This window comes from Pithys albifrons, chromosome 8 (assembly GCF_047495875.1).
Source record: "Pithys albifrons albifrons isolate INPA30051 chromosome 8, PitAlb_v1, whole genome shotgun sequence".
Taxonomy (NCBI): Eukaryota; Metazoa; Chordata; class Aves; order Passeriformes; family Thamnophilidae; genus Pithys; species Pithys albifrons.
This window is the reverse complement of record NC_092465.1, coordinates 16712389-16722980: the sequence shown is the minus strand read 5'-3', so window position 1 is coordinate 16722980 and position 10592 is coordinate 16712389. Positions and strand designations below refer to the sequence as shown.

The window sequence follows — 10592 nt, the reverse complement described above, 5'->3', positions numbered from 1 at the left end:
CATTGGCCGTCCTCGTACCACCCCGAGGCCGCCATTGGGCGTGCCGGCCGCCAGTCGTGGGCGGGGGCCGACCGGGCCGGGCCGGGCCGGGCCGGGCCGTGGCGGCGGCGGCGGCGGCGGCGGCGGCGGCGCCCCGCCATGGCCCACTTCGAGACGCAGTACCAGCGCTTGGAGAGCTCCTCCACTGAGTCCCCGCCCGGCGGCGGCGACTTGCTCGTCCACGTCCCCGAGGGTGCCAAGTGTGAGCGGCAGCAGCGGGGGTTGGGGCCTTTTCGGCGGCGGGATGCGCGGAGAGGCCGGGACGGAGGGGAGAGGCTGGACACCGAGGGATGCCGGGGTTGGGGGCTGCGGGGCTGGTTTGGGACCTAGGGGCCCGGGGCAGCGGGGAAGAGATGGGTTGTGCTGGTCACAACAGCAGCGCTGGGTGTGCTGAGGGCCCTTCACCCTGTGCTGCTTCTTTCTTCAGCTCCGTGGCATCACATCGAGAACTTGGACCTTTTCTTTTCTCGAATATCCTTTCGCAGGGCGGGGGTCAGGCGGGAGGAACCCCCCGCCTACTGGCCTCTCAGTGCGGGAAAAACAGGGGACTTGGTGTAACGTGGAGCTTGGACCGTGGCTTCCCCTTACTGTAGGACACCACACAGCTCCAGAGGGGCTGGCAGAAACTCCAAACTTTGGGATGCTGCCACCTGACACCAAGGGTCAGACAGGTGCTTCTAGGGATTCTTGGCAGTGATGACGGTACTACGTTGTATTTACAATTAATGCTTTATTTTCTTAACAGGTTTTTATTGCTAGCATAGCATTTATAATCAAAGTAGTGTGGGATTTCTGTAAGCAGAATCAGTGTAGTGCAATTTTATATATAGCACAGCACAGAATTTTATAGCCTCTCTTAGCTTATGGTTTCTAGTCATCTGAACTCTGTACAGATCAGGTCATATCTTAATACATGGTTTGCTGTGTTAGTGTAATGATCATAATGAGACTCAAAAATCATATAAAAGAATACGAGTCACTCACTCAATCCTCAGAGGAAGCAGATTACAGTGTGGATATCCCTGACTACTGTGGTGCCCTGGTTCTCTCTGTTCAGCAGCAGTTCTGATACAACTTCCCACTTAGGACTTGTAACTTCTTGATTTTGTGGACAGTGCTTTGCGTGCTGTTACACTTTCCTGTTCTCTGACTGAGTCATCACCTCTGTTGGGTTGGCCAGGTGCCTGGGACCTTCAAGGACAGCACGGAAGAGGGTAATCAGCCTGTTGCCAAGGAATCTTAAGGCCGGTAGGGAGGGGAAGAAGAAATCCGTTTGATTTGTCTACTTGATTCACAGGACCTTCTGGGTCTGATAACTGGGGAAAGGGTTATAGATGAGGCTCTTTGTCATGGAGAATGGCTGCTTGCCTTATAAAATGGTGTTTGTTATACTGACCACGTTGGCCAGATTGGGAACAGGGAGCACAAGTCACCGGTAGTTGGTGCCATTAAATGCATGTTTTACTATCTCTCTCTTGTCCTGCCTTGCCCTACCCACCCTTGTGCAACCTGAGGGCAGGCTGAGTTTCTTCTTTGTGCTGAGACAAGACCCTATTCTGGGTGTTGGGTGGGGGACGAAAGGAGCATGGATGAAGCCAAATTCTCATACCACAGTTGTGCTTTATCTGGACAGATCTGCAGTGGGAAACCAGCTTGCTGATGAATCGGGTTGGGAGGGATTTTGTGGTGGTGGTGGAGGGAGAATTGGGAGGCTATAGAATACCAGTGGGACAGAAGCTTCTCCATCCTTCATCAGAGACAAGTCTTCACGCTGTTCTCCTTGACTGTAGCCTTCACGTCTATAACCTGCATCAGAAGAATGGTTTCACTTGCATGCTCATTGGAGAGATCTTTGAGCTCATGTAAGTGCAGGTTCCCCTCTGTAACTGTGACTGGTGCAGCAGCCACAGGCATTTGCCACAGCCACAGGCATTTGCCAAGCTCATGTATCTGGGAGAGTGGGAATGCTCCTTTCATAGTTGTCCTGTTTCCCCTTCATTAGGGTTTTCCATGCCCCAAACCTACATTTCACTTTGGGGAACTATTGCCTGTGAGCTTTCCTACCCCACTGGCTGTGGGAATGCATCTCCATGATATGGGCCCCTGGCTGCTTCACGTTTTGGGGAGCGGAGGGGAGCAGAAGGGTGATTCTCTTATACATGCTTCTTTTTTTTTACAGGCAGTTCATCTTTGTGGTTGCATTCACCACCTTTCTTATCAGCTGCGTTGACTATGACATCCTCTTTGCCAACAAAGCATTAAATCACAGCCAGCATCCCAGCGAGCCCATTAAGGTGACTCTGCCAGATGCCTTCCTGCCTCCAAATGTCTGCAGTGCAAGGTGAGTGTAGTGGAGGGCACATTAACCACTGCTCTTGCTTTCTCAGGTACTTGGGGGACCTGTCTGCGCCTGTCTCACCCTACTTGCCTCTTCTTGCATGCAGAATCCAGGCAAACAGCTTCCTCATCTGCATCCTGGTGATAGCTGGGGTTTTCTGGATCCACCGACTTGTCAAATTTATCTACAACATTTGCTGCTACTGGGAGATTCACTCTTTCTACATCAATGCCCTGAAAATCCCCATGGTAAGTAGCTGAGCCAGGGCTGTGTCTGGGGTTGCTGAGGGTCAAGGGAGGCATCTTCTGGGTGGTTAGAAGCAACTTGCCTGCACACCTCTCTGCTTCTCTTCAGACCTCTACAAAGCACTCTTTCCTCTGCTCCCTAACTGCAGGCTCCTTTCAGCCTCCTCTCCAGCAGCCATATTATTCTGTGTTAACCCCTCTCTGCCCAGCCTGCCTCTCTGCCTGTTGGCACATACCTCTGCCATCTGCACCCAAAACATGTATTCTTCAGTGATGGCCTTTTCTGTAATGCCTTCCACAGAGAAGGCATAAGCAAGGATATCCTCATACCTCCCTGGGTTGTGGACAACCTCACCTTCCTTGTTTGCTTGGGGGGAAAAGAAGGAATGGATCTATTTAGTTGGTGAAGGTCACACAGGAGATTAGTGTCTCAAAGATGGAGTTTGAGGCATGCACATACATCCTAGTCCAGAGTCCTTGCTCTGATGGACAACATGAAAAAATACGTGTGCATCCTTTGAAGGGATAAAGTGTCTTGAGAGAGGTGGGGTTTGCCAAGAGGCCTGGTTTGTCCCCACCTTTTCCATGGACTCCCTCTGGGACACTGCTTAAGTCCCTTGCCCTGTTTTGTGTCTTCCTGCTCGCTCCAAATGGCAGGTCTGGGAGGACCCATGGGAGCCTGGAGCTGTGTTTGTGCCTCCAAGGCAGCTGGTGTGTGAGTGGCTGGGAAACAGTCATCTGTGCTAATCTGGGGTAAAGGGCATCAGGGCAAGATGTGGGTTTTGCCCACTGCAGACTGAAGCAGTGTCAGGAGGTGTCTCATGTCCCAGCGTTTCATGGACTTGTCAGCACCTCAAGGTGTGTGCTGGGACCTGCTGCTTCAGTGGGCTCAGCCTGGCTTCTGTCCCTGGGTGCTTCCTGCCCCTAATCTTGCTGCTTGTCGCCTTTCAGTCCACCTTGCCCTACTACACCTGGCAGGAGGTGCAGGCCCGCATAGTGCAGATTCAGAAGGAGCACCAGATCTGCATCCACAAGAAGGAGCTGACGGAGTTGGACATCTATCACCGCATCCTACGCTTCAAGAACTACATGGTGGCCATGGTGAACAAGTCACTGCTGCCCATCCGCTTCCGCCTGCCACTGCTGGGAGACACAGTCTTCTACACTCGTGGGCTCAAGTACAACTTTGAGCTCATCTTCTTCTGGGGTCCTGGCTCCCTCTTTGAGAACGAGTGGAGCCTGAAGGCTGAGTACAAGCGGGCTGGGAACCGCCTGGAGCTGGCGGAGAAGCTGAGCACTCGCATCCTCTGGATTGGCATTGCTAACTTCCTCCTCTGCCCCCTCATCCTTATCTGGCAGATCCTCTATGCTTTCTTCAGCTACACAGAGATCCTGAAGCGGGAGCCAGGCAGCCTGGGTGCCCGCTGCTGGTCTCTCTATGGCCGCTGTTACCTGCGTCACTTCAATGAGCTGGATCACGAACTGCACTCACGCCTGAGCAAGGGGTACAAGCCAGCTTCCAAGTACATGAACTGCTTTATCTCCCCGCTTCTCACCATTGTGGCCAAGAACGTGGCCTTCTTTGCTGGCTCCATCCTGGCTGTGCTCATCGCTCTCACCATCTATGATGAGGATGTGCTGGCGGTTGAGCATGTTCTGACCACAGTCACCCTTCTTGGGGTGGGCATCACGGTGTGCAGGTGAGGTGGATCTGTGCTGCCCCTGTGCTCCTGCCAGTGCTGTGGGGAGCAGTGGGGCTGGCAAGAATACATGTAAACGTGCTCTTTGCTTGCAGATGGATGTGAATCTGCCTGAGTGAGGGGCATGACTGGGGAGAGGCAGGACCAAGCAGGAGAAAGGGGGTAGTGGTGATCCTGGATGCAGTGGTTGTATGATATGAAGGGCTGGGCTGGCAGGAACGGTACAGGTGGAGCTGTGATATGGACCAGTCACTCTGCCCTCCCAGGATGGCATCTCCCAGGAAGTGAGATGTGATGCTATGATGTTTCCCTGTCCTGTCCTGCAGGTCTTTTATCCCTGACCAGCACCTGGTGTTTTGCCCAGAGCAGCTGCTGCGAGTCATCCTGGCACATATCCACTACATGCCTGACCACTGGCAGGGCAATGCCCACCGCTATGAGACCAGGGATGAGTTTGCCCAGCTCTTCCAGTACAAAGCGGTGAGTTTGGCTTGCATGGTCCAGTACTTTGGACTCACCCCATCCCTGCAGGAGAGAGAAGCTGCTGGAGAGCTGAACAGCTCCTGGGCTAGCAGAGGAACAAGGCAGTGTTCTCAGAGACACCTTGCCCCATAAGATGGAAGGCTGGAGCTGGGGGCTGACTTTGGGATCGTGTTATTTTTTGACATCCTCAAGCTTGTGCTGAACCCATTATCTCTGTTCTCAGGTCTTCATTCTGGAGGAGCTCCTGAGTCCCATCATTACACCCCTGATCCTTATCATCTTCCTGCGGCCAAAGTCCTTGGATATTGTTGATTTCTTCCGCAACTTCACTGTGGAGGTGGTGGGTGTGGGTGACACCTGCTCCTTTGCCCAGATGGATGTGCGCCAGCACGGCCACCCAGCGGTAGGTCCCATGGGAGGCAGGAGACCAACCTGGGTGGCCCACCAGCATATCTGGTCCATTAGACCCATGAGCGGTCCTAACACAACTCCAGTCAGTCTACAGCCCAGCCACCCACCTACCTCTTGGCAGGGTGTCTGGGTGTGTCAGCACAGGTCGCCAGCCCCAGAAGGCCCTTGTGGCCCAGCTGTTATTATTGACTGGATACTTTGTGAACCAGGCTTTGTAATTTCTTTGATGTCATTGCCTGTTATCACAACCAAGAGTCCTGTGTTCTCAGAAGAGAGGAATGGGGATATTTGGACATACAGAAAGTGTGATCACCAAGAACTCATGTAAAGAACTGCATTGCTTGTGCTCAAGAGTGAGGCAGCCTTGAGGAAACGGGAAGCATTTTCCATTATGTAAAATCTAGCAGGGGGGAAAGGGATTCATCTGTTTCCTATGCCTGGGAATTTAGGTTACTTGTCTAGGGAAAGACTCCTTGGTGACAGGGTCATGAACTAGGGAGGGGATGAATTCAGTGTGGCAGAAAGCTTTTAAGAACTGTCATCTGTTGACTGTAGTCACTCTTGTGAGTTGGAGAGTGCAAGACGAGTCATTTAGCTCTGTGTTTTGTGACTGTCCCCAGCTCTCCAGTGTTTCATTTTCTGGGATGGAGGTGGAAGACGCTGCTTGTTGCTTCTTCCCCAGGCTGTGAGGGCTGAATGAACATGGGACTTTTGGTGTAGCACATGATACATATGGAGCTGTGGCCCAGCTTGTCCTGGGTTGCATGCTTTGCCCAGTCTGATTGCAGGATTCCTAGGCCTGGCAGGGTTGTAAAAGCAGATCCTGTCCCTCATTGCTTTTCTGTTGTCTGCAGTGGATGTCGGCAGGAAAGACGGAAGCCTCCATTTACCAGCAGGCCGAGGATGGCAAGACGGAGCTGTCCCTCATGCACTTTGCCATCACCAATCCCAAGTGGCAGCCGCCCCGCGAGAGCACAGCCTTCATTGGCTTTCTGAAGGAGCGGGTGCACCGGGACAGCAGCGTGGCACTGGCTCAGCAGGCTGTGCTCCCTGAAAATGCTCTCTTCAGCTCCATCCAGTCCCTGCAGTCAGAATCAGAGGTACCCAGGCAGGGTGTTCTTGGGGTGTTTGCTGGATGTTGGCAAACTGATCCTTAGGCTCTCTGGGCAATTTTGCTCTTACTTAGGATGTGTCTGGCGATGTAAATGTGATAGATCAGCACTAACTGGGACACTTTGGGGTTTCAGGAGAAGACAGTAGGCTGTCCTGGAGTCCTGTGAGGTGGGAGAGGGGCTGAGATAGCTGAGGTGCCACAGCTCTGTGTTACTGGCGGGGATCAGTCTTCCAGCTCTGCACAGGACAGAGTCTCTTTCCCTTTCAACTCTGCAGCCTCACAGCCTGATTGCCAATGTGATAGCAGGCTCCTCAGCACTGGGCTTCCACATGAGCCGGGACGGACAGGCATCCCGCCATCTCTCTGAAGTCGCCTCAGCCCTGCGTTCCTTCTCCCCACTCCAGTCTGCCCAGCAGGCTCCCAGCGGCTTCCAGGCAGCGGGAAGGGATGGAGAGGGAGCCCAGCCTCGTGGCGCCAGTGCCATGACAGCCTCTGGGTAAGCTGCTGGCTGGAGAGGGCAGCCAGATACCTTGCACATTCCTTTACCTCTTGCCCATCTGCCATCCAAGGTATTGTCCTAGGTGCCTGGTGGCATTCATCTCTGCAGCCTAGGACAGCAAGGGATATATTCACAAGAAGAGTTAGACCTAGGTCCTTAGGCTGGTCCCAAAAGACAGAATCAGTGTTCTATTCTGTAGGTACCACAGTGATGAGAGACTCCCTGTAGGGAGGAGGCAGTGGCCAATAGCAGTGCTGATCACCTTGTGCATTTGGGGACGTGCTGCGAAAGCCGTGTTCCTACCCAGTTCAGGAGTGGATCTCTGCAAGCCTGACATTAGAGTGGAGAGAGGCTGGGCAGTGTGGGGCCATCTGAGCACCAACCACTACTTCTGTGTCTCACGGCAGTGCTGATGCGAGAACCATGAGCTCGGGGAGCAGCGCCTGGGAGGGTCAGCTGCAGAGCATGATCCTGTCAGAGTATGCCTCCACTGAGATGAGTCTCCATGCACTCTACATGCACGAGGTGAGCAACCCAGAGCTGGGCTGGACAAGAGGGGTGTGTCTGTTCTGAACAGAAGACTAGTGTGTTTGCAGTGCTGCAAAGAGGGTGTGTTTAGGCGTCTGGCCTCTCCCACACAGCTGAGTCACTCATGTTTTGGCCTGCAGTTGCACAAGCAGCATGCCCAGCTGGAGCCTGAGCGGCACACTTGGCACCGACGAGAGAGTGATGAGAGTGGGGAGAGTGCCCATGAAGAGCTGGACGTTCAGCGGGGTGGCCCCGTCCCCATTCCTCGCTCTGCAAGCTACCCCTTCTCCTCACCACGGCAGCCTGCCGAGGAGACAGCCACGCTGCAGACTGGCTTCCAGCGGCGATATGGTGGCATCACAGGTACAGGAGCTAGGGCAGAGGTCCGAACGAAATAACAGATGCCCTTTATGGACTGGCATGTGCCTGCTGGGCACTGGCAGTCCCCCAGGTAGCTAATCTTCCTTTTTGCCTCTCCTTCAGACCCAGGCACAGTGCACAGAGCTCCATCACACTTCTCCCGCCTCCCTCTGGGAGGCTGGGCTGAGGATGGGCAGTCAGCGAGACACCCAGAGCCCGTGCCAGAGGAGAGCTCAGAGGATGAGCTTCCGCCACAGATCCACAAGGTAGGGGTGACAGCTGTGGCTCAGAGGGGTAGAGTGTACTCTGCATGTCAGATTGGGGTGCTGGCAGCTGGTCCGAGTAGGTGTCACTTTGTCTCTGTCTTGCAGGTATAGCCTTGTAGACTGGGGATCTCATGGGGCTTGCAGACTGGGAGCCACCTGGGCAGCAGGATGTGGCATCGGCCTGATTCTTCTGTCCTGAGTGGACATTTTGTTGCCATCAATTGCAGAAAAGACAAAACTGCCAGGCTGATGGCCTTGCTGTGGCACCTTGTGTCCAGCCATGTGTCAAGTCAACACCACTCTGACTTGTGGGGTGAATGCGTGTATGAGTACATACATTTGTCTGTGTTCACATCTGTCGTCCGTGTCGGAGGATCTCTGCAGAGCCTGTGGAAGCTGACGTGACAGGTCTAGCAGTGAGGAACTGTGGACTGGCTTGGAGGTGGCAGCAGCAGCTGCTTTTTGAAGGGATGTGAGATGGCACCAGCTCTATTCAGATGTCCTTCCAGAGCTGGAACCTGCCCCCAGAATGAGGGCAAGAGTTGTTGAGGGTGGTCTAGCTCACCACAGTGCCCTGCCTGCAGCCCTGAGGAGGTGCCCAGGACTATGTTCGTCCTTCCAGAGGGGACCAGTGTTGTTCCCCTCACCCCTGAGCAGGACAGCAGTGGGGCAGTTGCCCACCCCCCTGTCCCAGCACCCTGCAGAGGGATGGGCCCCAGTTGCTACTGGTGTGAGTAGGGATGGAATATAGAGCTGGTGGGAACAGCTCTGGCTCAATCTGGGGATGCTGAAGCTCTTCCCTGACTCTCACAACAGCTGGCCCATTCCCTGCATGCAAGAAAGGGTCAGTGGGGTGAAAATTCCAGGGTCCTTGATGTCCCTCCCAGCTGGCAGCCTCCATACCATGCCTCTGGGCTGGGGCAGTAGTCTCCTCTCCCTGTGTGGCACCCATGGGATGTGGGCTGCTAGTGGGCCCTCATGCAGTGCCAAAGAGACCCCAGCATGGAGCAGCAGCCTAGCATCTCCTGGGAGTGCTCACAGCCCCTTCAGAGCCTACCCTGAAGCTCTTGTGCACTGTGTGTTGGTTCCTTTTCCCTAGGCACAAAAAAGGCCTTTTTCCCCATGCCCAGGTGCTGTTGCATTGGGTCTGTCCTGATGCTGTTCCTGTGGAAGTGGGCTTTCCTCTTCCCCAGCTGAAGGTTTTGGTGCATCTCTTCCAGAGGGTCCCAGCTCCTCCTTTCCTCCTGAAACCTTTGTTTTGCTTGTAACGTGGTTTCAGCTGCTGCAGAGACCATATACTAAGCAGCTGTCTCATGTCTGGCAGGATTGGAGTCCTAAACCCAGCCTGGGGATAATGGTGGGGAATCAGGATCCCAGCTGTGCTATGTAGCCCCAGACAAGACCTTCCCACCATCCTTCTGGTTTTCTTCTCTTCTCTTTGCAGCTTCTGAGGATTTGCATCCCTGCTAACTCCTGCCAGGATTTGCTTTCCATTCTTGCCTCTGACAAAGGCCTGTTTGCTTTTGCCATGCCTCCTGTGAGCACTGCACACCCTTCTCTGCTGTCCCTGGTGTCCAGGGCTCCCCCTCTTCCCCTGCCAGGGTTATTGCCCTTTGGCCTTTGAGCATGGGACAGAATGTGCCACCAAGCCACCTACTGCCAGTGGTGCTGCACCTGGGTAGCTCGAGCGTGAGCTGGGCCGGGGGGCTTGGGCAGGGGCAGGTTTGTTGCAGTAGTGGGCTCCCTTGCTGCCATGGAAAGGGCTGGGCTGGGCTGGGCTGGGCTGGAGTTTTGACTGCTCTGCGGTCTGCATGAGATTGGAATGTGCTGAAGCATAGCTCGGGTGGGGATCAGCTCTTCACTGCTGGGGTCAGGGCTCTGTAGGCCTCAGTGCTGCAAGGGTCCTTCCATGGAAGCGTGGCTGCAACAGCCCCTCAGCAGTTTTGGCTTGAGGCTGTCATGGCTTGGTGAAAGGAAACTGAAAGCAAATCCCCAGGAACCCAAGCTTTTCAGTGGCTTCCCTTGTCACCCAGCCTGCTGCTCTATTCAAAGTGAGCCTCTCTGGGGCTCTGGGACACTGCATCTGGGCTTCCCAGTGGAGTTGCTAGTGGCCTGTAAAGCTGAGCGGCTAGAGGCAGTGCCCTGCGGCAGTGGGAAAGCCTAGGCCTTCTCCTGGGCTGTCAAGAGGGAGAGGCCAGGCAGAGCAGGCCTGAGACTTTGCCGCATGTTGTGCTTGTGTCAGTGTCCCATGTGCATGGCGAGCCACTCTTCCTCATCTCCTCCGAGGTGTGCAGGCGTGGGGGGCTCTGGGGAGCACAGTATTGCACCCCCCTGCCCTCGCTGTACAGCTGTATAGCCATCTAATAAAGATGGGGTGTATCATCCCTTCCTGCGTCTGAGTCTGCCTTCACTCTCCAGCACCGTGCAGCTCACCTGGGCCCAGCCATGGCACAGGGCATTGAGGAAACCACGGGAGCAGAAGCCTGCCATGACAGCAAGAGGGTGCTCCGGGGGCGCTGGGAGCTCCCAGGAGCGCAGTCCCGGCCGGCGCGGGAGGCCAAGGCTATATTTATCCCCAGGAGGGCAGTGCCTCGTCCTGCCTGACCTCT

The 10592-nt window shown here is 54.8% G+C and overlaps 1 protein-coding gene across 3 annotated transcripts; it reads left to right on the top strand.

Moving 5' to 3' along the window:
* The first annotated feature begins 66 nt into the window (after window positions 1-66).
* Window positions 67-10367, top strand: ATG9A (autophagy related 9A). 3 transcript variants are annotated; one of them, XM_071562254.1, is made up of 14 exons: window positions 67-241; window positions 1220-1253; window positions 1830-1901; window positions 2219-2380; window positions 2484-2625; window positions 3574-4322; window positions 4649-4802; window positions 5029-5208; window positions 6071-6316; window positions 6606-6826; window positions 7237-7354; window positions 7498-7720; window positions 7841-7983; window positions 8089-10367. In XM_071562254.1, exons 1-14 carry the CDS (start codon window positions 139-141, stop codon window positions 8092-8094), a joined length of 2553 nt encoding a protein of 850 aa, XP_071418355.1. In that variant the 5' UTR covers window positions 67-138; the 3' UTR covers window positions 8095-10367. The 3 variants fall into 3 exon arrangements, with proteins under 3 accessions (XP_071418355.1, XP_071418354.1, XP_071418356.1); XM_071562253.1 differs by lacking the exon at window positions 1220-1253 and adding an exon at window positions 467-510 and having other exon boundaries at window positions 1837-1901; XM_071562255.1 differs by lacking the exon at window positions 67-241 and adding an exon at window positions 533-741 and having other exon boundaries at window positions 1796-1901.
* The last annotated feature ends 225 nt before the right edge of the window (window positions 10368-10592 follow it).

What these genes read in the sequence shown, in the direction of transcription:
- ATG9A (XM_071562253.1), top strand. Translation starts at nt 139, where the DNA reads ATGGCCCACTTCGAGACGCAGTACCAGCGCTTGGAGAGCTCCTCCACT. An exon ending in TGGACCTTTTCTTTTCTCGA is followed by an intron (nt 511 to 1,836) that starts ATATCCTTTCGC and finishes TGTAGCCTTCAC; the next exon opens with GTCTATAACCTGCATCAGAA. An exon ending in GGAGAGATCTTTGAGCTCAT is followed by an intron (nt 1,902 to 2,218) that starts GTAAGTGCAGGT and finishes TTTTTTTTACAG; the next exon opens with GCAGTTCATCTTTGTGGTTG.